The sequence below is a fragment of the Poecilia latipinna genome, unplaced genomic scaffold (genome assembly GCF_001443285.1).
Source record: "Poecilia latipinna isolate Pla-1442-1.1 unplaced genomic scaffold, P_latipinna-1.0 Scaffold1068, whole genome shotgun sequence".
NCBI classification, from domain to species: Eukaryota; Metazoa; Chordata; class Actinopteri; order Cyprinodontiformes; family Poeciliidae; genus Poecilia; species Poecilia latipinna.
In genome coordinates this window covers 179,927-207,749 of record NW_015113684.1, presented here as the reverse complement: position 1 = coordinate 207,749, position 27,823 = coordinate 179,927, and the positions used below count along the sequence as shown (strand labels likewise).

The 27,823-nt window shown below is 38.7% G+C and overlaps 1 protein-coding gene and 1 long non-coding RNA gene across 5 annotated transcripts in view; one reads left to right on the top strand and one right to left on the bottom strand.

Annotated features, from left to right (window-relative positions):
* Positions 1 to 213: 213 nt before the first annotated feature.
* LOC106959326 (uncharacterized) lies at positions 214 to 6,751 on the top strand. Of its 4 annotated transcripts, XR_001427324.1 has the most exons (7): positions 214 to 252; positions 566 to 770; positions 1,431 to 1,517; positions 4,573 to 4,614; positions 5,397 to 5,449; positions 6,270 to 6,394; positions 6,615 to 6,751. It is a non-coding gene; the product is annotated as an uncharacterized LOC106959326 (long non-coding RNA). The 4 variants fall into 4 exon arrangements; XR_001427325.1 differs by lacking the exon at positions 1,431 to 1,517 and having other exon boundaries at positions 566 to 653; XR_001427323.1 differs by lacking the exon at positions 1,431 to 1,517.
* Positions 6,444 to 27,823, bottom strand: part of asic4a (acid-sensing (proton-gated) ion channel family member 4a) — a 130,800-nt gene continuing 109,420 nt past the window's right edge. Inside the window, exons 2-10 of the mRNA XM_015051831.1 lie at positions 22,194 to 22,338; positions 20,465 to 20,592; positions 20,218 to 20,371; positions 13,675 to 13,728; positions 11,364 to 11,517; positions 9,147 to 9,238; positions 8,928 to 9,007; positions 7,824 to 7,934; positions 6,444 to 7,132 (exon numbers count right to left, since the gene is read on the bottom strand). Of these exons, the coding sequence (XP_014907317.1) occupies positions 6,971 to 7,132; positions 7,824 to 7,934; positions 8,928 to 9,007; positions 9,147 to 9,238; positions 11,364 to 11,517; positions 13,675 to 13,728; positions 20,218 to 20,371; positions 20,465 to 20,592; positions 22,194 to 22,338 (1,080 nt within the window). The 3' untranslated portion in view covers positions 6,444 to 6,970. The remainder of the gene's footprint in view (positions 7,133 to 7,823; positions 7,935 to 8,927; positions 9,008 to 9,146; positions 9,239 to 11,363; positions 11,518 to 13,674; positions 13,729 to 20,217; positions 20,372 to 20,464; positions 20,593 to 22,193; positions 22,339 to 27,823) is intronic.

The following is a 27,823-nucleotide window of genomic DNA, read 5'->3' as shown; positions in this document are numbered from 1 at the left end:
TTAAGAGTAAATAATATATTGTATAGTTAAGAGTATTCATAGTCTTCATTTGGCCCAAAATGAAAATGAGTTTGACACCGCTTTCCTACAGTGTTTTGTCATACAAGTCTGTTTATAACTTTAACTTGAAAGAGAATCCAGAAACAAGTTGATATTTATTGATGTATTAAGTTCTGCTGCGGTTGGTGGTTACCATAGCAACCAGTAACTGACAGCTCCTCCCCTTTTTTTCTGTTGCCATCGGTAACTGTGGTATGCATCTGTGTTTTCTTTACAAGCAATACATTTTAACATATATTTTAGAAAAAAGCAATCATATGCAGTGTTTTATGAGTAACTTTGCTATGTTTTGTATATGGTTTTAACTGGTATTGTTATTAATATTGTGCATTTTAGCTATGTTTAACTTTACAACTACTGCTAACTGATGCTAACTGCTCACTGTGAGCTATTGTTTGTAGTTTGTTTAGGGTTATTTATTATATTTTATGTATATGTATATCATCAGTCCAGCAGACACTGCTGGACTGATGATAACCACCAACTTGATTTCCTCTTTTGTTAGAATAAATACAGTGAACCTGAAGTCAAGCTACTGGACCTGAGACGAACATAGACAGTTACACATGAACTCAAAAAACTGCATCCTCCAGGTCTGTATTCAGCTCAGCACACCAGCTCCTGTGTGACTTCTCAGAGGATGGCTACAATTATTGATGACAGAGGAGAAGATTGCTATGCATGGCCTGTACAGGATGCCATCAGAGACGGTGATTGGGAACCTTTTGAAAATGTCAAAGTGACACATGATTATGAATATTAAACATCCATGTATGGAGCATGATTACTTCAAAGGGGGAGGGAAATAAACAGTCGGAGGCTGGGATCTCATTGCGAGCCGTTGAAATATGGCAGAACACCAGCGACTGAATATATCAAATAGATTAACAAAAGCATCATTTGTTATTGCCAAAGGGCATATATCATCATTTTTAATTTCTTTTTCTTTTTATGTATGTTCAGGCTTGTAACTCACAATATTTCTAATAATACACACAAAAGTTGCCAAAAACTGTTGACATAACATTTGGAGTGCTTCATTCAGACATCAGGGCTTAATGCTAAAGTGGCGACAATAAAACTGATGCTCACAAGGTAAAAATATTTATATGCCAATTTATCCAGTGAGAAAGAGGATCTAGCAAACCGGCACCTTGTGAAGAGTTTAAAAGCTCTCTCTTATGATCCTAGTCAATGTAACAGACGCTGTACTTTAAAACGTAACAATTCTGACACAATTTTGATTAATAAAATTTGTGCTCTGGATCTGACCAGCATTATTACTTTGATCTGAACATATGTACAGATCAAAGTAATAATGTAATAAATACATTTCAACAACTTTGGAATATTAAAAAAATGTTTTACAGGTTTTAAAGTGAAGAAATGAATCCGATTTTGTGGAACTTGAAATTCTGTCAAATCTCCAAAGTTTGTGTCATTTCTGGTGCGGATAGGTACACTGTTTATTTTTATTTTTTTTAATGTATGGAGGACCAATCCTGCCATTATTAAGAATGAATGAAAAAAAATCACTAATTAAAATAATTATAGTACCAAAAAACAACTTGACAAATAAGTGTGCCTCTAAATGTAACAAAAATAATAATGAAAAAAGAGATTTATTCAATAATCATTAATTTCTGCAGGACTTTTAGGCAATTATTTCTAATGAGTCATTTACTTCTGTATTTAATCTTAAATATGGCAGGACTGAACCTCCACATATTTTTAAAACTCTATTCTTATTTATATATGTTACATGCCTTTCATATTATTAGATTTTCGTTTTTTAAATATGAATTTTGCCCTTTAAATCACACAGTGATTATGCAACAATTTCACTATATCTAGTTAAAATATTAATAATAGCATTTACTCTCGTGTTTTTCAGTAGTGGATTAGCAGCTACTGCATTTGGCCCAATGTGGTGATAAATGGCCACTTTAATAAAAACAAAGCACAGCCATAAATCGAAAACAATTATTTCCTGAACGATGAGCTAACTGTGCAACAGACAGAAGAAGCTGCGCTGCCATTTATTTATTCATTTATTCAGAGACGCAGTGATTAGAGCAGAACACTAAATTATGTGTTAGCTTGTTTTTTTCATCACTAACCGATAGTTAAAGGTAACCTCTCTGCAGTTTTGTCCATTGCAGGAAGCAGCAAAACAAAACATGGAGCCTTCCTGATCTGACATTTTTTAGGAAAACTGGAGCAAAATTTGTGCTCTGTGCAGAACGAGGGTTAGGATTCTTATAATGTAAACAACAAAAAACCCCAACAAAACTGTAAGTGTTTCCTGGGATTGACAAAAAAAGACAGAAATAATACCCTTTGTATTCCTTAGTTTTCCTTTTTTGTCACATTTAAGCCACAACCATGTACTTACTGGGATTTTATGTGACAGCGAGTTGCTGCAAAATGAAAGTAAAGTATTTAAATTTAAACAGTTTATAGTCTCTTCATATTTACTACTGTCAACTCTTATCATCCTAAATAAAATCCAATTCAACCAGTTGTTCTCAAAAGTTACCTAGTCAGCAAATAGAGTAAATTTTATTTTTTGTTCTACTCCTATTCTTCAGTAAATATTAGTGAACAGTTTTATGAAGAGCAGCCGTAAAGTTGTGGAGAAACCTGAAACAGGGTTAGGATTTAAAATAAAGTCTTAATGGAACCTACTGCCGTTTTACATCACAATCAAGTAACTATGTAACCCTCAGTTATTATAGAAATCCTGTAAATATCTATTGAGTTAAAAGAAATTTGACTTTATAATTTGACGCCTTGAAATTGGGTCTCTGTCTCTTTAAGAAACTCCGCCTCCAGGAAGTCATCGTCGCTTTTCTGTTAACGCTTTAATGATGTTTTTACCAGCGTTTCACTGATATGTGGCTCAGATAATGAGCTACTACAGTGTTTGCTAATTGCTGCTAGCTAGTCTGAAAGAGCTGCTCTGTGAGGCGGAAGCTTGAAGATCTGGAAGCCGTAGCTCAGAGGAGGAGCTGCGCCTCGAAGGCGGGGCTAGGTCCAACCAATGGTTCCCATGGAGATTAAAAGATTTCTCAAACATACACGAAAGAGTCAAAGCAAAACACAAGGTATGTTTTTGAACAGGGAATAACTTTATAACATGATGTAAAGCTAAAATCTGCCCCTTTAAATTAAATTTGACTTTGTAGCTTGACGCCTTGAAATTAGGCCTCTCTCTCTTTAAGAAGCTCCTGCTCTTTCCCACGCTCTGCCTTCACAAGAATGTTTCTCGTTACGCCGTTTACAGCTGTTGTTAGGAGAGTTAGACTGTGGCAGCATCATGCTGTGGGAATTCGTTTGAACAGCAGGTACTGGGAAGCTGGTGAGGGCTGATGGGAAAATAAACTGAGCTTAAATTTAAAGCGAATTTTAAAATATGAAACTTAAAATTCAATCTGATTGAGCCTGAGGAAAAAATTTCATTTTTGAGATGTGACTCAGTCTTTATTTTGAGATTATCTCTGAAAAACAGTGCATTTAGTCAGAGGCCTTTTTAGATTCACTGTAACACAGACTGCTACAGGAAATGTTTCCCGCCACCAGCCATCACCATCAACAGAGACTCTGAATAATCTGAAGTTACAGGAGCGTTTAGTTTCCCTTTGGGATCAAAAAGGTATTTTTGAATTTGAGACATACTTCAACATATTTGCAGCTGTATTTCTGTATTTATTTGTGATAAATTTTTAAAACAATGCATCATTTTGCTCCTAATGTTCAATACACTACACTGTGCTGGTCTGTCATATAAAATCCCAATGAAATATGTTAATATTTGTTGTTTTAATGAGACAAAATGTGACTTAATTCAAGGTGCATGAAAACTTTTGAACCAGGCAGCTTGGAAAATAAAACCAGCAGAACATCAGAAACAGCGACGTAACAGAATAAAAAGATTGAACTGCTAACTGTGTGGTCCCTGAATGTGTTAAAAATAAAAGAAGGAACCTCAGACAAAATTTTTAAAAGCTCTCGCTGTGTGAATTTAGGGATTTTCCTGCAGCGGAAAAAGCCGTTAGTGACTAGACTGGCCTTGTACGATAGTGGAAAATATGAACATGAGGGAATCAGAGTAAAAGTTTTCATTATTAATTTCCATTACCGCTCCTCTAACTTGTGCTCTTAAAATTTACCGTGTCCTTGTCACGTATTTTCACGCCTAACCCAAAATGACTGCTCCGTCGTCTGCAGCCGTGTTTGTGTGGCAGAAGTTTTTGCCTGGATTTCGTAGATAAAAACCTTCAAACCAAAATAATGCAGGTCTAGTTTTCCCACTAACTTCTCTGATTCTAATCCACTAATTTCACTGGATCAGCTTAGCGGAGATGTCACCTTAATGTGCTCAGTCATGTGTGCAAAATGTTAAAGTATGCATGCATGCAAACACAAAACACACAAAACACACACACACGCACACACACACACACAGTAATGCCAGGTTCACACAGTAATAAGCTGCTGTGCTTCTTGCAGTCGCTGCGGCCCACATCTGAAGGAGATGACTTGGCAAAAGAGGTAAGATTCTGTCTCTTATTGCTTATGTCAGCTGAAAGTTGTGTTATTAACCAGAATGAAGGGTTGGATGGAGGGAATAAAAAGAGAAATCAGAGGAATAATTCAAGTACAGCCGTTTTACAGCTAAAAACATAAACAGCTTCTGATCCCATTGCAAAGATTTGTGTGGAAATATAAAAAAAGGGGAAAATATACAGCAAAAGTATTCGCAGCCCTTGAAGTTATTGCCACACTAAAGCCACACAGTAATGATTTCACTGGGATTTTACCTGCAACATCGACAGAAAGTAAAGCCTGTCTTTGGAAAGGAGTTAAAATGACGCTGGATTTCAAAACTTCACACAGATTAAAACCTCCTCTGTTTGTATTCAGCCCCTTTAATTTGATGCAAATCATTAAGTTAAAACATGCAAACAGTTGCTGTCAACCAACCAGGTTTTAATAGATCAAACTAGAGGTCCGTGGGCCAAATCAGGCCTCCCAACGCTATTTACGTGGCCCTCAATAACTGTGTTATTTTATTGGTTTTCATTTGTATTATGTTAAATTACATAAAGGTAAAAAGAAGGCTACTATTATTCTATTTTAGGGTATTCACAAACTGTTAAAATACCAATTAATTCTTAAAATTAAATGATATTGTACATCTTTTCATCTTTCCAGGATTTTATGATCGTTTTGGGATTTTTTAAAATAAAAATCAAAGTGTTTGTGGTACTAATTTGGAAATATTTGCGCTTATTTATGTCAGTAAATGAGACTTTTTATTACTCGCTGTATAGATCATGGATTATAATCAGACATCAATTAAGGCCGCGGCAGCTGTTTAGTACAAGTAAGAAAGTTTTTGACAACTTTTGCAAAAAATCAGCAATAAACTCCCAGTTATGTGTCGGTGCAAAAAGTTCAGGGATTTGTTGATTTTACGTGAATTTCCACGATAATTCACAAGAAACTGGAGGGAGTGATTGATATAATTTGGTAGTAAACGGATAAAACCTGCATTGATTTGACTGATAAAGTAATATTTAAGAACACTTTGTATTTAGTCTAGAGCTTATAGGGCCACATAAAAAGCTATGGCGGGCCAGATTTGGCCCACGGGCCTCGAGTTTGTCACTAGAGGTTTGTTAGGGAATATTAATGAAGACAGCAGACAGGACAGGGATAAATTTATAACAAAGTTTAAAGGGGCATATCAAGTTTTACCACTGCAGAAAACCTCAATCAATCCTCTGAAAATGGAAAGAGAAACACACAATGCAGGACGGCAGCATCGCCACACAGCAGTGGCAGCATCATGCTGTGGAGCTTCTTTCACTGGAAAATGCTCAGATTGACAAGAAAAATGATGCATCATTCTGTGTTGGTATGTCACATAAAGTCCAGATTAAATACATGAATTATGTGGCTCTGATGTGACAAAATATGAACAAGCTCAAGAGCTGCGGATACTTTTGTTATCCAGTTTTCTCACCTTTGCGGTGATGTTCGGCAGTCAGTGGACAGTATATGCTACAATCGTGATTTTCAAAAAAAAAACTCCTCTAAAATGTATAAATAATTAAAAGTGATATTACATAAGTTATATAGTAACTAAATATAAACAACAACCATTAAAACAAACCTTGTAGGACTTTGTGGTTTATGTACAGGTACACTGCTACTCTAACACCTTCATCACAAACCGGACAGGATGCTTCATGTGGAAAGATGCTGCTAGCTCCTTTCTCAGCCTAAATAAATCCACTCACGCTTCGGATGGTTCAACACCAACAAGGTTTGCTTACTGTTATCTTGTATACAATACAGAACAGACAGATAATAGTACTTTGTTAAATAATTACATAATTTATCAAGTGTAATGATCTGATACAGCTTCATGAAGTCAGAGTAGATTCAGGAACACAGACGTAGTAATATTATTAACAATTAAAAATAGATGCCAACAGAATAAATAAATCCTTTTTAAAGTGCATTTATCCTCTTATCCCTTGTAGTGATCATGTACCAAAGAGTTGGTCGTTGTAGCCTCCGAGAAGTCAAGGCGGCGCTGAGTTAGGTTTGGTTCCCATTCAGATCAAAACGAGAAAAACAGACAAAGAAGAAGAAGAAGGAGAAGGAGAAGAAGAAGAAGCCGTGTCTGAGTTGTGCCTAAACTGTACATACAAGTGGTTTGTTAGCAGCACAAGTTTAGTGTTTTTGACTTTGGCTGTAGCTTTTCACTGGTGAGAGCAAAGAAACAAACGGAGATGCAGAGGAGGAGAAGGAGGAGGAAGAGGGGGGATCTGTTTCTGTCTCAACACAGATAGTTCCTGTCTTGTTTTGTCACCAGGACTGGAAACAAAAGCTGGCTTTAGCAAGCGAAGTCCTCAAATACGCCGTGGTGTCCCGGGCGATGTTGGTGCGGCGCAGGGAGAGGGTGAGAAAGAGGGTGAGGATGAGGGACGTGGTGGTTCGGGAGGATCGTGTTGGCGTACGCCCCCTCTGGGTGACTCCGTGTCGTGTCATTGGGCTCCTGTTGGAGGCAGACAAAACAAAGTCAAGACCAGGATCAAATATTGAATAAAAACAAATAAATCAGTTCATTTTTCACAAGCTTTTTGTTTTCATCTTTCCAGTGTTTGGGATGTAAATGTTATGGCTGGAAACTGAACAAAAAGCTGTGATTAGCCTAGCATAGACGAACAAAACCCCCCTGTTATAAACGACCTGTTTTAGAAACCATTCAGCAGCCAGTGTGATACTCCTCCTTCACCTCTGTGTGACTCCTGGGGGCCTTCCCTGACACTCCTCCAGAGGAGGAGGCCCGCCTCCGAAGCACCGCTGGAGTCCACAGCTGTTGGGCCAAATCACTCACCATCTGTCACAGTTACTATATGCAGAGCAGGCTTCGACTCACTCCGGCTTAGATTCAACATGAGAAGTCTATTGCTTAGAAAATAAGCAACCTCAGAATTAAGTTGTGTAATAATGAATTTGAGCTCCAGGGGAGGTTGTGTTTTGCAAAGTGGTTAAAAAGTAATTAGGAGCATTACACTCCTTATTCTCATGTGGTGGAAAAATATTAATTTGCTTCTCTATTACTTATCCAGTTGCTGTTTTCTAATACAGCTGGCTGCAGTGCTGCAGGGTGAGGGTGTAGGATGTACACTCAGCATGAAAACAGGGAAAGAGTAATTTATTACAGAGCAGTTTTTGTTCAGTACCTTTGCTTTCATTTCTTCTAGACCCACTGTGGCAACAGTTGTGGTCGGCTGGGTATTCTTCTTCTCTTCTTTCTGCGGTCTCAGCAGACGTTGTAGCCGATGCTTGATCAGCTGGTTTCACCGAGAGAACGTCAAGCGGGAAAAAAAAACCGGGAAAGAAATACAGCATTTGGAAGAGGAGTTCTGTGTAAAATCATTGTATTCATATATAGTTTTGTGCTCAAATGCATTTGCCCCCTTTCAGATTTCTTCTTTCCCTTTCATGTTTCACTCTAAGCATAAGACCACCGTACCAAATGTCAAGCATGGTGGCGGCAGCATCATGCTAATGGCTAATTAGCTGCCAGTGGTACAGGTGTATCAAACAAATGAATATGGCTTGTAAAAAGGAGCATTACCTACAAAGTTTAGCTTGAAAGTAAATAAATAACAGTATATAATCATGACAGACACTTGATCAATATCAATAGATAATACGTCTGACAGGATATTCAAAAAGTTCCAAGGAATCCAATCCAGAACTGCACAGCATTCTGGGAAACCTCTCACGTCTAGCTAAGCAAAGTGGGTGACACCAACTAACGCACTCACTCTTTGGTTACCTAGCAACTCACTTATTCTCTGGTTACCTAGCAACGACCTGTAGAGTAACTTGCGCAGCAGCAGTTTACGTTTCCGCCACTGTGACTAAAATAACTGCTAAAAAATAAACAACGGCGGGGAACAAAAACTGAGGATGAAACAGTATTTCAGACATTAAAAACAAAAAAACTAACCAATAATTATTGATTTTGACAGATATGAAACACACAGAGTGTCACATGTTTTTTTTACCGATTTAGTCCAAAGTTTTCAGCTTTCCCTTGATAAGAATAGCTAGCCAGCTGGAGACAGTTGAGTGTCCCAACAAACCGATGGCTTAAATAAATGACTAAAAGTTAAAAAACAACATCACATGCATGCTTCAATAAGTTTCCATAGACTTCTGCACTGGAACTAGAATGTAGATTCACTTAATCAGCGTTTTGTCTGGATTAAAGTCAACAATATATTTAGTAACAAGCTCTTGGTTTTGTTTCAAATCCAGCAACTTGAAGACTTTACCTCATAGATGTAGTCCAGTATTTCTAAGACTGTCAGGATGCTGGCGCCGATGAATAAACCCATTTGTCCTCCAATGTCACCTGAAACACAGAACACCGATGCTTAAGGAAAGCAGCGACAGTCACAGGGTGTTTGTGTTTTCTGTAAGTCTTCACAAAATTGAGCTGCAGTTTTGAAAAGACAGCTTATAAATCAATTTTAAAAGAGAGGATCTCTTACCTAATAATCCTGCGACATCGTATGCTTTCTTTTGCTCAATTGTTTCATAGTTCAGTGCTTCAAAGAAAATATCTAACACCAAGAAATTGTCTCTGTAAAAAGAAAAGAAAGAGAGACGGAAAACAGCAATTCAGAAAACATCTGTTCTTTCCCTGCTATTCACTTCAAATAGACCTCATTTAACATAAATTCACCAAGTCATCTTTCTGGTCACGTTAACACAGGATAGGATAACGAGGCCTACAGTGTTTTGAATAGATCTAACCAGTGATTGTGAGATAATGAGGTCTTTCAGGGTTTTACAGAGATGAGCGGGACGTGCACCAACAGCATGCTTAGTCACTCACATCCTCTGGTCTCTCTGGAGTTTATAGAGTCTCGTAATATTAAATGTTGTGAATCTTCATGGGCTCTGTGGTTTAGCCACGTTGATCCGCTCTTATATCCCGTTGATTAGACACTGAGAGGCGTTACAGGTTCCCCCTGCACTGAATTGGCTTTAAATATTAGCAAGTGCTCCATTGAACAGTTTACTTGATGTTCCTTGAACTTTTCCACCTTTTGTCACTTTATTACAATAAAAATCTATGTATTCATTGGGAGAGATTAATGCAAAGAAGTATAAGTGTTTATGTGTTTTTTCCTCAAGTTAAATATATAAATGTTTATTTATATAGCTAACTCATAATGAATAGCATCTCAAGGCACTTTAAAATTACAAACACACAAACAGATTGGTTCAAATATAACTTCTAGTCCAAGATCAAACTAAATCTGATATAAAAGCAGTCAGATTCAGATGATGCTGCCAGGAACCGAATGAAGTATGTTCCAAAAAGTATAACCTCTTCAGCTTTGATACACCTGTAAGCTTGAGTGACAACCTATTTTTAATACATACGGGTTTGTATGACGTCAGTTTTTTAGGTTTTAACAGCTTCTGGTTTCAGGAAATTCTTTCCACAAGTTTTATGAGTGTTGTGGACATTTTTGACAATTCCTCCAGAAGTGTATATGTGAGGTCAAACACTGATGTTGGATGAGAAAGCCCGGCTTACAGTCTCTGCTTAGATTCATCCCGAATGTGTTTGATCGGGTTGAGGTCAGGACTCTGTTCCAGGCAAGTTCTTCCAAATCAAACACCTTCATGCAAACCTTGCTTTGTGCACTGGTGTACAGTCTACAGCAAATAGTTAAGAGTTTCTAAATATTTCGGGATCCAAGTACAGAAAAACTGCACAAAACTTTAAGCTTTAAACACTGAAGTCAGGTAAGTCCCATTGTCCTGGTAACTTGTGCATTAGATATTAGAGGAGGACATTTCGTACCATCTTGTGCAGAGATAAAATAGAAAACAACCCAAGTCTTTAATGTTTCTTTGGTGTCTGGAAAATGAGAAGTTTAAAAACCTCCTAATTGCTACGACACATTCTCTGGCCACTGTGCCGTTACCTAGCAACCCCGGCTAAGCCCAGGCCGTTACCTAGCAACCCAAGCAGAACTCCAGGACATTCGGTCAGCTGGTTTCTATATCCACTGTACAATGGCTGCTGGAAAAAGCAAGTGTTTTGTTGTTGATTTACAATTCAGAAGCTACTTGCAACATTCTAGATGGTTGTGCAGGAGGTGGTTCTTCTGCTTGTCAAACATGAACGGTTGTATAATCTGTTTGCAGCCATTTTCTCATGCTAGTGTAAATGTAGACTTTGTGTTTTTGTATCACATAAAATTCCCATAAAATATCCTGACCTATTTGGTTGTAACATGACAAACTGTGAAAAAGTCCCAGGGATATGAATGCTTTATGTTATGAAATTTAAATCTTGCTTATCACACGTATAGATGTAATATTTTACAACAGTAAATGAAGCACTGTCTTAGCTCTACTGAAACCAGTCAAATTGGTGTTGAGATGCATGTTTTTCAGTGACAGAAAGACTAACAGTGGAAAACAAATACTCCCACTTCATCATAGTAATTACTTCTACTCATATAACACAAAGCAATAAATGTTTATTACCATTAGATTGAATTAAAAAGAGTTCCAATAATCAACATCTGTTTACTGGAACAAACATAAATTGATGCCTGGATGAAAATCTAATTGATTCTACTTTATATTTCACAGGATGGAGGGCATACTTTATGACTCCCTAACTGAGCAACACATCGCTGCTTAAAGCAAGCCTGTTTCTGGCTGTAGGTCCTTCTCCGTACCTGATGTAGTCCTCTGACTTGTCATATTTCCTGGAGAGATAGCGAGCCGATCCCTTGCTGGGGATTTTGACCATGGAGAGCTCTTTACCGTAGCGGGTGAGATTACAGGGCGTCTCACATGGACAGATATCCCCACTGTTCTTCTGTAGCTGGGCTGCAAACACAGTTTCAACAGACATAAGGTGTGATTTTAACTTGAATTAAACTTATTTCACAATGAAAATAATCAGATAAATGATTTGTTATGTCTTCAGTCCCCTTCTGCCACGGCACAACATCGAAGATACGGAGACGTTTCAGTCTTGTGTTGTAACATCCACTGCTGATCAAGTATTTTGGTCTTCGACTGCCTTGTTCCAACCGACCCTTCGTCCCCCGGGTTACCGTTACCGTAGCAACTCTGAACAATCCAAATACATAACATGATTCTGGAGCCAAAGAAGTTCATTTTCCGGTAAATATTCCTTCCATCCATCGTCTGTACTGGCTTATCCTTGGAGTATTTCTGGAGCTGATACTCGTTTACAGCCACGTTATGTCAGTGTACACCTTGATGGTTCATCACATGGACTAAGTGTATTCGAGCAGACTTAAAATAAGACAAAACTAATTTAAAGTAACTTTTCTGCAAGATATAGGAGCCTGTTTTAATATAGAAGCTTGTTTTAAGTATTTATACCAAGACATTTTTCCCATGTTGTAAGAGAAATAATCTGCCAGTGGAGCCAGTAAGGAATTGTTGACTTGAAACAAGCTCCGATGTCTTGCTGAAAAGTTACTTGTAAGTTAGTTTTGTTTTATTTCAAGTGAACCAAGATATTTGCACTAGAAACTGAACCACAAATACTCTGTAAGATTTTGTGTTTTTGCAGGGTGTCTGGTTTATTCTGGCTGGGAAAGGGAGAGAGAGAGCAAGACTTGCTATACATCAAGTTTTCTGTTATTTAACTTTTCTTACTCAGCCTCTGTTTGTCATGAAACCTGTTGGATTTAGAAATGTTAGCCTTTTGGAAAGCTAACATTTAAGTTTAGGATCTTCTGTAGGAAAACACAGGAGTCCTGTTTTAGGAATGCAACACTGTTTGTTTTAAGTGTTTAACACTGAAAACATTTTGAAAAGTCTCCTTTAAGGGTTTCATCCTTAGCAAAACCTGTTGTATATTGACTATTTAATGCAAATTGCCTCTGCACATGGTATACATAATTAATGACCCCTCAAGCAGAAAGGTTAGACAAAAAAACATTTTAAAAGCTTTTCTTGTATGGTCTTATCTTAAAGATCTTATAAATAAATTGGAATCGATTTCTATGCTTATCTGCAGCACAACGCTTTGCAAAAACTGGACATCAGACATTGGCAGAAAACTGATCAGTGCGTCTTCAGGGTTCACAACAAATCAACAGACTATCGCCTGACGGAGAACGGCAGCAGTTGAATTCACGGAAATAACGCCAGAATACATTTTCTCTAACTAAATGAACAAGTCTGCAGAAGAAAATGCATATAGTACCTTTTATTCAATTCAGACAAACATACAGTAAGCGGCTGGCATGTTAATACATTAAATACATATTTATGATCTCTAAAACAATGGCACTCCCTTTCCCAGCCTGTCTCTTAAAATTCTGAAAGCATTCAGTTCTGGCTAAAAATGCGCAGAGGAAGCACTGAAAGCAGTAATTATAACTTGATGATTTATGGATTTTACAACTCTAACAATAAGGTTATTTGTATGCAGGAGCATGGAGTCCTACGTCTGTCTGATGTAGGAAGAAAGCAGCTCTACATAAATGCAGAAATTATTTTTTAATACCTCACCTTTGACGGAGTGGTGGATCCATCTGTTCGATTCAGGAATATGACCCTCATGAATGCGACCCATTCTTGTAAGATATATCTAAGATCTCATTCAGCCACATTTTAAACAGAGTTTCAATTCAGTGAAGGGAGACATAATTAAATTTCTGGCTTATTTGGCTGAGAAATGATAATTGTCCAGCCAAGTCAATAAAATGGGCCCCTTTCACTGGAGTTTCTTTGAAACCAAGGTTCGGATACGACATCCGCTGAAGGGGGAGGTGAGGTCAGAGTCGAGGCTGATGGGCGCCGGGGAATGAAGCGCAGCTTTAATTTGAAACGTTCAGTGTGAAAGCAGCGCAGCCACGGAGCGCTAAAGTACCCAAATCACCACGAGGAAAAAGTAATTTTAAAATATCCAGTCTAAGAGAATATGAAAAAACACCCTTATCGTATTTCCTGATTGTGTTTTTGGGGTAATGGGAAAAGAAATGAAGGAAGATTGTTTCTTACCGAGCGCTTTGTCAACACAGTTGATTTTACTGGGAGGGCAGATATCTGCAGTTCCTGGAAATAAGAGCAGAATGTGAATTTGATCAATCAGAAACAAAATGCTCAGTGACCCGTGTCTGCTGCAACGAGGCAGCGCGTCTGTGAACAACGCTCCTCTGCAGCTGATCATTCGTCTCCAAACGAAGGCAGCAGGCGCGCTGCGCCGCGGCCCCGTCTTGGACGTCCGTCCTTGATTGCACGGAGAAATGGAGCGTGCTGGCTCCGCCCGCCAGGCATATTTAGGCAGTCTTTAAAAACCAATCAACAAGCCACTTCTTTGCAGACAAACACACACTGCCCAGGTCATTAATGACACGGATCCATCAGCAGGACAATTAATTTGTATTTGTGTGTTTGTCTGGGAGTGAAACACTCATGGGGCTAATGTTTGTGGAGAAACGTTAAAAGGTTTCGACCGATATCTTTTTCTCTAAAAACAGAGCCGCCGCCGTCTGATTTCATATTTTATATATATATTTTACATTTCCAGATGTATTTGAGAGAAGAGGCAAAAAGCCATTCTCTGTCTGCTGTCCACACATCAAGGACAAGAACAACTTAATAGCTTCTTTTTGTGGTGGAAACCCAAATATAGAAATAGACGGAGGCACTGAAATATTAATTTTTTATCTTGCAAATCTCTAAATAAAACATACAATTTATGGTCTCACTGTTTAAGAGTCCCAGTGTTCATGAATTGTTACTTTTAAAATAAATCTGTGAAGGTTTTGACAAAAATAAATAAGATAATAATAATAAGATGATAATAAGATAAACAAAGTGTGTCTGAATACCTTTTTAATGTAGAATAATTTATGCTTTTTAAAATGTAAAACAAAATTCAGTGCAACCAGACTCCTTCCAGCTGTATGCAATTTAATCTCATTAAAGCATTAATTATGCAAACACAGTAACTATAGAGGAGCCACAGAAATTCACAGTTCAGGCGAGAAAATTTGTCAACGAGAAAACTACCAGATTGAAAAAGTCATTAGAAATCCAGCTTAAAGTTTGACATAAAGAAGACCCAGCAAGCAAGCAAAGTTTTCTGCTGTAAAATCAAACGTTTTGGTGTATGTGAGGCAGAAAACTAAAGTAATCAATCTCTACTGTGAAACATGGTGGTAGCATCATAATGCATTGATGCTTTTCATGTTTTAAAAATAAAATCAGAATAATAACGCTGAAAATCATATGTTATTTCCCAAACGTACAACAATTATGCAATACTTTGTGTTGTATCAAATAAAATTCCCCAAAAATGCGAAATTTGTGGTTGAGACATGGAGAAATGTAAAAAAATGGTTATGAATATAATTACATAAATAAATTATCTTGGTGTTTTAACAAGTATTTTGAAAATAGAAAATCATGAAAATCACAGCTTTGTTTTTCATTCACATGACTTTAACACAGAGAGCGCCTAGCAAAATGAGAACGTTTAGACAACAAATACCTTTAATACTGAGACACAGAGTGAAATTTAAACAACAGAAAAACTGCAGCAAATATTCACATTAGAAGTAAATAATTAAAAAACCTTTGTGCTTAGCTTTAAATCTGAGGCGCTCCTCGTCAGGAAACAGCAGCTCAGAGGAAAAACTTGTGGGAGGAACAGTTTACATTATTGAAGGGACAATGTGTCGTCACATCATGGCAGAAAAAAATGTTTGTCCTCATTGTCCTGCGTCACCAGCGGCTTCATGCAACCCGATGGGGTCATTTCTGTTGTTGTTAAACCACTAATCATAATTAATAATGAGAAGAAATAATAAAACACAATAATCATCCTAACCACTGCCACCAGGAATTTCTATTGCATTACTATAAATCAGTTCAAAAGGCTCTTATTCTGCATCATCTGTCAGTAAACAGAGCAGTCTGGATTTTAAAACTGAGTGTTTTTACTTAGAAATAAACAAAACTAGGCATGCTGTGCTCAAATTACATTTATTTTTACCATATTTGACCTTTATTTAAGGCTAGTCATGTACACATTTAGTTTAATCCACGTCAGCATTAACACTATAACATGCTTGATATGGTGATGAAATGTATGTCAGCAAAGAAGCGGTAAGCGCAGACCGTTGGTTGATGTTGCAAAGCGATGGTTTGTGGTATCTCTGAGGCGTTACTCTCTTCTGACAGCAACTTCTCCTTTACATGGCGATTCAAGCCGTAGCTTTTCTTCTGGGCTGCCCCACATGCATTAGTCCTGCCCCATCAAGTGGGGTTGCTCATTACCTGTCAGCTGCTACGACCCTCTGGGGCGCTTTGGAAGAGAAATAACCCTGGCAAGATAATGTCAGCTTAGAGGTTTGGGAGATCTTCAAACTTATCAGAAGCATTATTAATTTTTTTTTCAAACATAGATTGGATCAGAGTCCTTAACTGAGTTTTCAGGCCTGCAGACAAACCGGCAGAAAAATGAGCACTGCGCCTCAGTGTGAACACTGCAAAAACACAAAATCTTACCAAGTATTTTCTAGTGTGAATATCTTAGTCCACTTGAAATACGACAAAACTAAGTTACAAGTAACTATTCAGCAAGACATAGGAGCTTGTTTTAAGTCAAAGTGGACATTTTGCATGTTTTTGTACTTCCATTTGGGTCTCAACTGTTTCTAAAAACATCCAGAGCGCTTAAAAAAAGACCCAGCTGGTTTTTAGTTAATGTTTTTTGGTGTCTGAAAACCGACCTGATGCAAAAACCTCAGTTTCAAAAACAAATTCGCTGGCACCGCCCGTTACCTAGCAACCCCAGGAAAACCCGGCCCGTTACCTAGCAACCCCAGAAAAGCCCGGCCCGTTACCTAGCAACCCAAACTGAGTTCCAGGACATTTGGAAACGACAAGAGTTTTGTTGTTGACTTACCATCCAGAAACCAGTTGCTGAATATAGCTGGAGGATTTAAAGTGACAAGACATCTCATTCTCAAAATAGGCAGAACTGACCAGACTTCAATCTTATTATCCAAGAATGATTTTCTGTAAAAACTCTAATGAACATGTTTTGTATAGCCCATAAATATATACTAAGCTGTTCAAGGTTAGGTAGCCTCTAATGAAAAAGTACTAGTTCCACTGACAGACTACTGACCTTATAACTTGGGGAAACATGTCTTGTTATAAGTAAAATAATGTTGCCAGTAGAACTAATACTAAAAAAACTATATTAAGGAATTATTTATGTAATACTAGGTCTCATATCTTGCATAAAAGTGACTTGTATGTTAATAAGGTCTCATTTCAAGTGGCCTAAGATGCTTCCAATTGAAACTGGACCAAAATCAGTTGGTAAGATTTTGCGTTTTTTCAGAGAGCACTCTTCATTGTGTAACATGGTGGTGGCAGAGGTATGCTGAGGCAGCTGCAGGTAGATGGGCAAATGAATGAAGTCCGTAGAAGAATAGGTAGAAACATTCCTCAAAAGACTTGCAGCTGTAAAAGCTGCAAAAGGTGTTTATGTAAACTACTGACTTAAAGGAACTAAACAAAAATGCATGCCACACTTTTCAGATTTTCATTCATGAAAAAGATTGACATGTTGTCCTCCTTCCACGTCACAATTTGGTGCAATTCTGTGTTAATCTACCAAATAAAGTCTTAACTTTTAAGCAATAACATGAAAAGATAGTTAAAAAGTTAAGCGTGTGAAAACTTTCTCAGGTTTCAGCCACACACTGAGGCTGCAGAGTCTCAGGTGAATAATTTCCTTATTTAAACCTCTCACAGATGAACTGTTCTTCTCTCTTTGAGGCTGTAGTGTTATGATAAGATCTAAAGAGTTCTCTAATGCCTTCAGATGGTCCCTGGACTCTAATAGGGTATTTAAAGAGGTCCACAAAACAATTAAAATAAATCAACTGGATTTCAAATGACTTTCAGTTCATCCAGAAATTCCCCCAGCAGCACATTGCGCCTGACAGCAAAGCGTTTAAAGTCTCCATCAAAGGATCTGCAGGTAGCTTTTGTTATAAAGTCACTGCATTCCTAATGAAAAGGAAAACGGAGGGGATTTTTCTGTGAACATGCTCACAGAGACTTGAATGGAAAGGTGCTTTTCTGGTTGTTTTATATGCGAGATGAATGAAGGCAGCAGGAAGTTACGCAGTAGAGCAGATTTTAAAAACATTTCAAACATTTCTGACTCCTGGAAAAACCTTGAGGTGTCTCCAAACGTCATCGTTACAATAAGGAGGAGAACAAGTTTAAAGTCACTGTGGACTTTATCTATACTACACAGTCAAAGTTACACGTATTAAAATGCTGTAAAACATTTTAACATTCCATCCTCCAACTAAAAAAATCGGACTTTTTCCCCACAAAATGAAGCTTTTCGTCCCAAAACTTAAACATAGACCACAGAATTATGTTTTTAATCTCTGAATTCTGACTTTAATTTCAAAATTCTGACTTTAATCTGAGAATTTATAATTTTTTTTTCAGACTTTCTTAAATCTGAATTTTCATATCTGGGGAAATGAAAGTGAGTGAATTCTCACTTTGGTTTCAAAATTCTGACTTTAATCTGGTAATTCTGTTATTAAAATTAGCATTCTGCCTTTTCTCACTCATAATTATGTCCTTACTCTCATAAATCTGACTTTAATTTTAAAATTCTGGCTTTAATTGTGCGAGTTAAGCAGGAATTCTGTGTTTAAGCTCAGAATTCAAACTTTCTTCTCAGAATTTTGACATTTTCAATCAAAAATTTCCTTCAATCTCAGAATTCTGACTTTTCTTCTCAGACTTTGACTTTGGAGGATGTCCAAGCAGCAAAGACCTGCACCCCAGCCGGATTTGCTTTGACTAGGCCACTTGAAAGCTTCCACTGAGATGGGATCTGTTCATAAGACTGGGATGAACTGGATGAATCGCCTCTTTATTTCTGCAAATAAATGCTGCATTTAGTTTCCTTGTAAATCACTGAGATGACACCTGCTGCTAATTGGTGCTTTTTAAATTAACTGAACTGGATTGCGGTTCCAGTGGTTTATGAGCTTGAGACAGCCACATCGGCTGGATTCCCTCTTTTAGAAGTTGCTCTTCAAACCTTTTCTACCTCAGATTACTCGAGTCATTCATTTTGGTGTCTTTAAGTGTCAGCTGTGGCGTGATATTGGAGATGGTGTGGATTTCCGCCCATAACTGGGAGCTCTGGCCTCCTCGCTGCTCGTTAGCCACATCAGTCAAGCAGTTTGCTTTCAGTGACTCAGCTCTTTGACTTCCTGTTCTCAAGCCATGATGACGCACAAGCGCAAATATCTGGCCTGATGTTTGTCAGCCCGACTCTCCAGCATATTCAGATTCTCCACAGGGAGGTTGCTCAAATGGTTTTCTTTGAAAAAGTGAAAAGTAATGAGCATTCTCATTGAAAGTAATTTTGAAGACGTAAATTTGCTTCGTGTCGTTTATTACCGTAAAATCTCAGTTCTTTCACTTGTGCCACTTGGTGCCGATTCTGATTAACCCTCTGGCTTTTAATCCAGCGGTTTAATGGCTCTGCACGCTGAGCCCAACGGGATGAATTATGGCAACTGTGATGACAGCTTTACATTTCTTCACTTTAATCGCTTCCAAAACGGTTGTGACCACATCAGTGGAAACCGAAGACATTCCAATCAACCTCAGTTACGCTTTCAGCTTAATTCCAAGGAACAAATCACAAAACAGTCACTGCAGGAGGAAAGATTTCATAACTGCCAATAAAAGCTTGGGAAAAAAGAAAACAGAGAAACGTTTTCCACATGACGCAACATCTGGTGCAATCATCTTTAGCTGGAAAAAGTTGAATCAGTTGTTTTCTGTATGATGTTATCAGCCTGTGATAACATTTATGGAGGGATTTTGGCTGCTTCGGTTCGTTGAGGTTTGGAGATAAATGTTTCTGCAAACCTTTCTCATAACATTTTCTCCTTCACTTGGGATCCTTGTTCTGTTTCAACACCAAGTGTGGGCCAGCGCCCGTTATTAGGTGGAAATAAAGCTGGATTTTTTTAGACATTTGCATGAATTGGAGACAAAATGATCAGACTGGACCAAAGTATTAGTCAGGACAAGGCTGCTAATTACTGAGTTCTGCATGTGATGCCTTTTGTCTACATTCTCCATATGTTGGAACAGAGTGTTTTTTATTACTGCAAATTTTCTACTTTTCAAACTCATAACTTTCCTTTGTTTTTAAAAACACAGGAGGAATTTTCTAGAAAATGTTCTAGAAAAAACAAGGAATTTTCTGAGTTTGAAAAGTCAAACATTTTCTAGAAACAAAAAAAAGGAGATTAAGCTAAGAAAGTGTGTAGGAAAAACTCTGAAATTTCTGAATTTGTTTTTACAAATTTTTGACTTTTGAAACAGAAATTGCCTTGTTTTTTCTGGAACATTTCTGAGGTTTCTGGCAGAAATGTCCTCGTCTCTTTTTCCTTTGTACGTGGCTTTAATTCGCCGCCGTGACGTTTATACAGATTTTGTTTCACACGTGCAGTTTTCTGCGTTTCTTACCAGGCATGTGGACCATCCTGCAGTTGCACACGCGCATGACCTCGTTGGTCTCGCAGAGCAGGCGACAGGCGCTGATGCTGTATGTGTCGTATCCCGGGAACTTCTCCCTGCTGGTGGAGCGGCAGTTCCCCCAGGGCTGGGGCAGGTAGGTCAGCTGAGTACACAGAGATTTATTAGACCGGGCCGAGCTTCCGGCGGCGGACGGTTTCAGCGAGGGCGGCACCAACAGGGATGAACAAAGGCCTACCCTTTGCTCCTGACATGAGACGAAGGTCTGGAAGCCGGGCGAGACGCCGAAGCCCAGCTGGTGGATGTAGGGAGGCTCGTCCTGACTGTGGATCTGGACCCGGATGCCGGCCTCCAGGGACGTCTCATCTACGCGGCGAAACAAGCAGAGCGTGAGAGTGCAGTGGCGGAGGCAGAGCGAACGCGGGGATTTCAGGAGTCGGCATCGTTTGACAGCTCAGATTCAGCTTGATGCTAACTGCGAACCGCATTTCGAGCATGTTTGGGGAACAAAAGCCAACAGGGAAGAATATTATGCAGCAACAGAACAAGCACAGATCAAAAGTAGTGTGTTGGTCGGGAATTCCCTCTAACAAATCCCATGTTTTATGTGTAAAAGCACTGTAAAAAAGACCTAAAAACAGAATTACAACAACCAAACTTTAGTGTGTTTTGTTGGGAGTTTGTGCTTGTCTGTGTGATTGGATTGAGCTCATTTTTCTTAAAGTGAATGAAGCATCATCAGGTGCTGAATAAATAAACTAAGTGAAGTCTTCTGGGGTATATTTCCTACAGATCTGCACAGATGGAGCCATTTTTAACCAGACTATTCTGTTATAGCTTAAACCTGTCCAACTAACAGGATTTCTGTTGTATTTAACTCAATTCATATCCCCACTAACTGTAACCAGGTAGAGTTAGATTGAATGTAATCTTCTACAGAAATGTTTCTTCTGGTCAGAAGAAATATTATTGATTTTGAGCGACTTTGAGCTTGGACTATATTTGGACGGGTAATCTCCGAAGAGAGTTAAATTAAGGTGATTACATGGAAACCCTCCAACCTCACACTGCAAAAAATCTCACCAAATAGTTTTGGTCTAGCTTCTGTGAAAATGTCTCAGTACACTTGAAATAAGACAAAACTAACCTACAAGAAACTTTTCAGCAGATAGGGGCTTGATTTTAGTCCTTAATATTGATGAAAAATATTAATTATAAGTGAAATAATCTCCCAGCTTATAGAACAAGACATTTTGACTTCAAATATGGGAAACATGTTTTTCCTCTGAGTTTAATTTATGACTGGGACTTTTTGTTTCAGCTAACTTAAAACAAGAAAAGTTGAGAAGTTACTTGTAAGTTAGTGTTGTCATATTTTCACCGTTCTAAGATATTTGCACTATAAACTAAATCCAAAATACTTTGTAAAATTTTATGTTTTTGCAGTGCAGGAAAAGGAAAAAGACTGCATCTGATCAGGCAATCTGACAAAACGCTCATTACCAAAGAAAAAATATTTAATATACCATTGAGAACATGCAAAAAGGCTTTTGCCTACAAATAAAAAACATATACAGATAGTTTTTATTTATTAAGAAATTACAAAGCTTAGACGTTATTTTTAAAATCAAATCTAAATAAATATGAATACATATTTTTATTCTCATCTCAGAGGTCATTTCAGATTGGTTGAAAATAAATTTTTAAATCTAAATATACTGAAAGTATGAATAATTTTAGGCGTAACCGCTAGATAGAAAAATCAATCAATTTCCTTCCACTTCTTAATTTTGCAAGTTTTTTCTTCTTCTTTTGATTCATTTAAAAGACTCCCAGTAAAACACACTGAGGTTTGAGGAATCAACATGCACCGCTCTGTGTATTTACAGTGCGGTGCAGATGAAATGATGAATTAAATGATTATTTCATGCTGTGTTTTTAGGCAGTGGGGTGTTTGTGGGCCTTACTCGTCTCTCTCCAGATGGGCAGATACTCGTCCTGCTGGATATCCAACATGATCTCCAGCCCATTTCCCATTCCGCCCTGCTTCGTCTTCTTGGATGTCGTCTTGTTGCCATTAAAAGTGTAGCATTTCCCGTATCTGGTGTAAACCTGCACACAGAGATTCATATCGTCACTGCAAACATGACAAAGTCCACATGCCGCTTCTGACGAGCAGAGCATTGAAACGACTGCAGAGATACGGGGCCCGGGGAAAAAAATAAAAAATAAAAATAAACAAGCTCAATCCGTGCCTGAACAGGCAGCTGAATATTACCCAGAAACCTCTGGATGCAGTCTGCTGGCTCGCTCCCTCACGGGCCCAGATAAGCTGTCTTTGAATCAATTTCTGACACTACACAGTGCTGCTCAGTAGTACCAGCATCCCACTGTAACGTCAAAAGGACGCAGACTTTTCCTTTTTAATCTTTCTTTAAAAGGAAACAAAAGACAATAATAGAGAGGCTGTTTTGAATGAGCTATCACAGCTCCGCCTATCAGGGGAGTTGTCTCGGTGGGGACACATCATCTCTTTGTTTATAACTCTCATCTGAACTGCTGCACTGCAGAAAATATTCAGCTTACAAGCCGTTTAACTGCTCCCTCCTCGGAGTTTTAAAGGCACAAACCGTGAGCCACATGCAAACAAAAGAGGCGGTGCAGCACAGCCAACAAAATGAAAAAAGTACAGATAGAAACTCTGCCTAACCCGCATGCAATGTGTGTGTGTGTGTGTGTGTTTTCTTATCCTGGATATTTGATTCCAAGTGTAGGTTGTTTGGTAAGACTATTCAGCTGAGGACTTGTGCAATCCCTTCACTGAACTGTAAAGGTACAATCAGAACTTAGCAGCCATAACCAGGTATGGCAGGTGTCCAGTTCTGGATCTCTCTACAAGCTGATGCAGAATGCACCGTGCTCAAACAACACACTGCTTCCAAAGAAAGAGCGCTGCAGGTGTGTGTGTCTGGCCTTTTTAAGGACAAAAACACCAACGGATGTGTGAGGGAGATTTGTTGTTTCTCGCATCTTTTTATTGTTTGCATCTTTTAACAGATTATGGAATAATGAAGACGTTCTGGTGTATATTTGTGCAAAAAATGGTGCAGTACGCTCCCTGAGAAGTTTACATGCACTCGTCAGTGAGATTGCTTAGAGAGTGCTTAGTTTATCAGTAAATTTCAAAATATGATTACATGCAATTTATGTGCAGTTTAGTGATACAAGTCATTCATATATATGTGCCATTGTTACACATGAAAATGTTGGTCAGTGGTTCACTTATGATGGTTCATAAGCAGTTGGGTTTTGAGTCCAGATTTAAAACTCGAAGTCCAGATCGCCCACCACTACTTTCAACCATCTCTGGAGAAAAATCGGTGACATTAAAACAGAGCTGTACCCCCTGCAGGCGTATAGTTTGTGGGATGCGGTCACGGCACCAGTGTTTGCTAAAGCACCACTATCTGTGCTCTGACTTTGATATCAGTTTGATACACCTAATGAGCCCTATGATGTCTAAATTAGGGATACTGGCTGAACAGCACAAGCTCTCATTTACAGACCACAGGGTGTATCCGCCTGTGAGACGGCTGAACAGCAAATCAAAGCCACTGTTATTGGATCCAGTCAAGTAATTCTATGGAGCGGTGGGTAATTTCGCGATGTCCACAACAGTGATTAGAGCAGAGAAACGAGTAGCGTTTACAAAAAGCGGCTGCTCAGAGAGACAGCTGTGTTTTTTTGGTGCTGTAATACATCTCTGGGGCTTTGATCATGGTGTTTGAGCATGCTGGTTTGCACGCGTGTGTCTTTGAATAAATCAGAAATGGTTACACTCAAATCGAGTCCTGTTTGAGGATTCAGAGAAACGGTTGACAATTACAGATGGCGGCTCCAGCTCTGATGTGGATTTTCAGCCGCTTCTCTCTGCATTTTGGTAAATTGCGACATCTTTTCAAGGGGAAGTGATTATAAAATGAAAGTTGGCAAAGGAGAGTGGGTTCAAGTACTCAAGTGTGACTTTTGACTGACATGTGCTATTAGGCTGAAATGGTTTAATCTCTATTTGGCGGGTGCTGCGGAGGTAAGCTGCACTTATCATTGATTCCCCGCCTCCACCCGGGTTCATTGACACACTTAAGCCTCAACTGGAAGTCTTTATCTGATGGCGCAAACCAACCGAGGCAAAGGAGGATTTTACTTCAGAAACGCTCCAAACACCCTTACCAAGAGCCGGGGTTCCGCTCTAAAACTTCTGCCTCTGAAGGACGCCTGTGTGTCTCCAAATGATATCCCCAGAGAGGACGGAGAATTTCTCCCATCATCTCACCCAGGAAATAGATGCTGGCAGAGCTTCCACTGCTTTATTTCTCAGCCACTGAACTTTCCTCCGGCTCCTCTCTCCACACCCACAATGAGACTGATGGAGCATTTTCCTCTTGTTACATACAGCACCAAACTTAGCAAAGGTAACAGGAATGATACGGGCAAATCCCAAGCGGGGACTTGGCACCGCTGCCGACAAGCTGAAACAAAGCGGTAGCGTGGAAGTTGGGCACTGAAAAGAAAGGATTTATTGTGTTGCTTTGAGTGAAACCAGAGCTATCACACCACCTAACAGAGAGAGGTTTGCTTACGTGACATTTAGGGGATTTAAACAGTAGGCTTTGCTGTGCCAGTACTAACAATTGCTGAACCTTTACAGTATCTGAAAGTAAGCAAAGGAGCCTAAACCCCAAATAATGGCTGTTTTTAATCTGTTCTCTGTGTCACATTGTTTATTTAAGGGTGTTTCTATATCTGATAGTTTGATAAAGTTGCAACATTTGGTTCGCTTTCACACTGCACTGTGTCAAACGAGCCAAACCATTTGACAAACCTGTTCACCCATTTGCTTGTGTTCATCCTGCACCAAGAACCACTTAAAGAAATTATATGAAAACCTCTGAAGAAGACATGAGCGCAACTTCCTTTGTGATGAAATGTAAACAAAAGTGAAGTGGTGTCAGATTTTAGCAGTTGTAGGATTTGTCTTCTGTTTTATCTGGGCACAGATAAATTTTGGTGAGAAATTTTTACATGTGAAGCCAATCTTATCCACCTAGGCAAAGGTCTGAAAATCAACCACTGTCCTCTTCTGCTCTCTGAGGTTTGACTGATAGACAGGCCCACCACTTCATGTCTGAACATTTACAGTCAACAGTCACTCCACTGTTGCCAATTCAGCAACTTTCTCGCTATATTGAGCAACATTTCAGAGTATCGGCCAAATCCGAATGGCTGGTAAGGCTTTGTAAAGGATCAGTGACTGGCAATTGGCCAAAAAACTCCACCCTTAGTTTTTTGTAAAATACTACAAGCCATTTCTCCCACTAGCAGTAGATTCTCACATTTGTTTTGGTTGTATTTACCCAGAATGCTCTGAACTGCAGTTCACTTCCTGCTTTTGGAGCGATCTCGAGTCCGCCCGGTGTTCATCTGAATAGCATCAAAGTTCACTTCAACCGAACCAAGACCGAGGTTTTTAGAGTTAGCTTTAAGATCCACATCAAAATTCGCATTCTCAGACTTCAGGAGAAATGAGCCAGAGTTTTATTAAAACGGACCATACAGGGCTGGTACGACTGAACCCACAGAGTGTGTTGCCAAAAAACAAACTATTTTGCAATAACAAATAGACATTGTGTTTTTGTGTCTAGATGAGCACAGCTGGTAGATGCAGATAATTGCTTCTACCAGCTGCTGGTAATTGCAGTGAAAGGTTTTTCTATTAACTGACTCGGGAGAGACAAAATACGAATGCACACAACAAAGTATGAAAACCAGGCATCGTCCAAATTTGCTTTGTGTGGGTCAGAAGAACACGTTTTTGATTGTAACGTGAAAAACTGTGGTAACACTTTATTTGAAGAGGTGTTCATAACGCCCGTCATGAACATGGAGTCTCCAAAAATATTTACAACTGTTGTCATGAAGTGTCATTCGGTAAATAATTACTCTTTTAACGCAAATTTGCATTAAAAATTGCATTAAAAGTCCATTAAAAGTGTCATGTCAGTCTTATGCACACCCCTTCAAATAATGTGTTACCTAAAAAATGTAAAAAAGTTGGTATGAATACTTTTCCAAGGCTTTTAGCAACTGGAAATAAATGGTCACTTTCTGTTTCTGTGCAGAAAATGTGATCAGTTTCCAGTGAATGTTTCTTAAAAATGTATTCATCCATCTCAGCGTTTCCAGAATAGCAGCTTGTTGTTGTGGTTTTGCAGTACATAATGTACCTGCAATGTCATTTCATATTTCTTTCTAAATAAATGTAAGTATACATGTAATGTGAAACCGATGGACGGCGTTCTGTTTCATCCTGCAGAGCCTCTCTTCTGAGACATGTTTCTCTTTCACCTCTCTTTTCTTGATTCAGTGATAGACTGTGGATGTTTGTAAAGTAAAAGCAATGAAACGGCATAAATTACGTTGTCTTAACATCTTTGGACGAGAGTGTGAAAGTGGAAAGGCACAAACATTAAGAAACACAGTTTTCCGTTGCCTGAATTCATCAAATTAGCATAAATTGTATCTTACCAATTACAATGTGAACACTTTAAATGCAAATTCATGGTGCGCCTTTTTGCCAGAGTTTTTTCACCAAAGTGCCTTGTTTCCCTTCCTGCCTCTCCATGATAAATGCATTTGGAGTCCAGGCCCTTAGCGTGTAATTCAGAAGCCCTGGTGGGCTAAACCTTTAAACACCCTCGTTTTACGGCCGTGATCTGACAGTCCTAACTTCTCCCTTTTAGAGAATCTGCAGGGATCACTTCAGTGCTTCACCGGAGGACATCCATTTCCAGGCAGGCTGCATGTCATCGGGTGGTTCTCCGAGTATGAGCGAGAAGGATTTGAATTCATTTACACAGGGCGGTGGTAAGTGTGAGAGCACTGATTGGCAGATAAAAACCATTAAGGCCGGCTCATGAAGGTTTAAGGTTGACAGAGAGCGTTTTCTGCTTTAATGGCTTCATTACAACGTCCCAGCAGTGAGACTTGAATAACAATGTCACATAAGCTTGCTATTTACATCTTTTTTTAATGTTCTGCTTGGATTGTTGCAGAGGTGGGCTACACTATGAAAACCTTCTCATCCAGTCGTTTTGCTTATTTTAAACTCATTAAGGCAGAAATGGCTTCTTTACTGCAAAATTCATATCACGTTAATATATTGTGATGGGTGACGGTAACGACATATATCACAATGTGATTTGTATAAAATTTACAATAGAAAAAAAATCACATACTGAGTGAAATATATGTATTTGTATTAACACTAATTATTGTTATTTGTTGTTATGTTGCTGCCTGTCATTCCCTGATTGGCAGCAACATAATCTCAATGGTGACTACCTGGATAAATCAAAGTTAAATGAAAAATCTATCTCTACATAGAAACACAATCATTTTAATGTAACGGATATCTGTGTGAAATTCTGCTTTTTATTCCCAGTGTAGTGACTGACTCTTGTAGTCAGCTCCATTGCTGGTATTTAGCTAACTACATGCTTTGCTTTAAGGTGGTAAAACAAATTGCTTGTATTTCCTA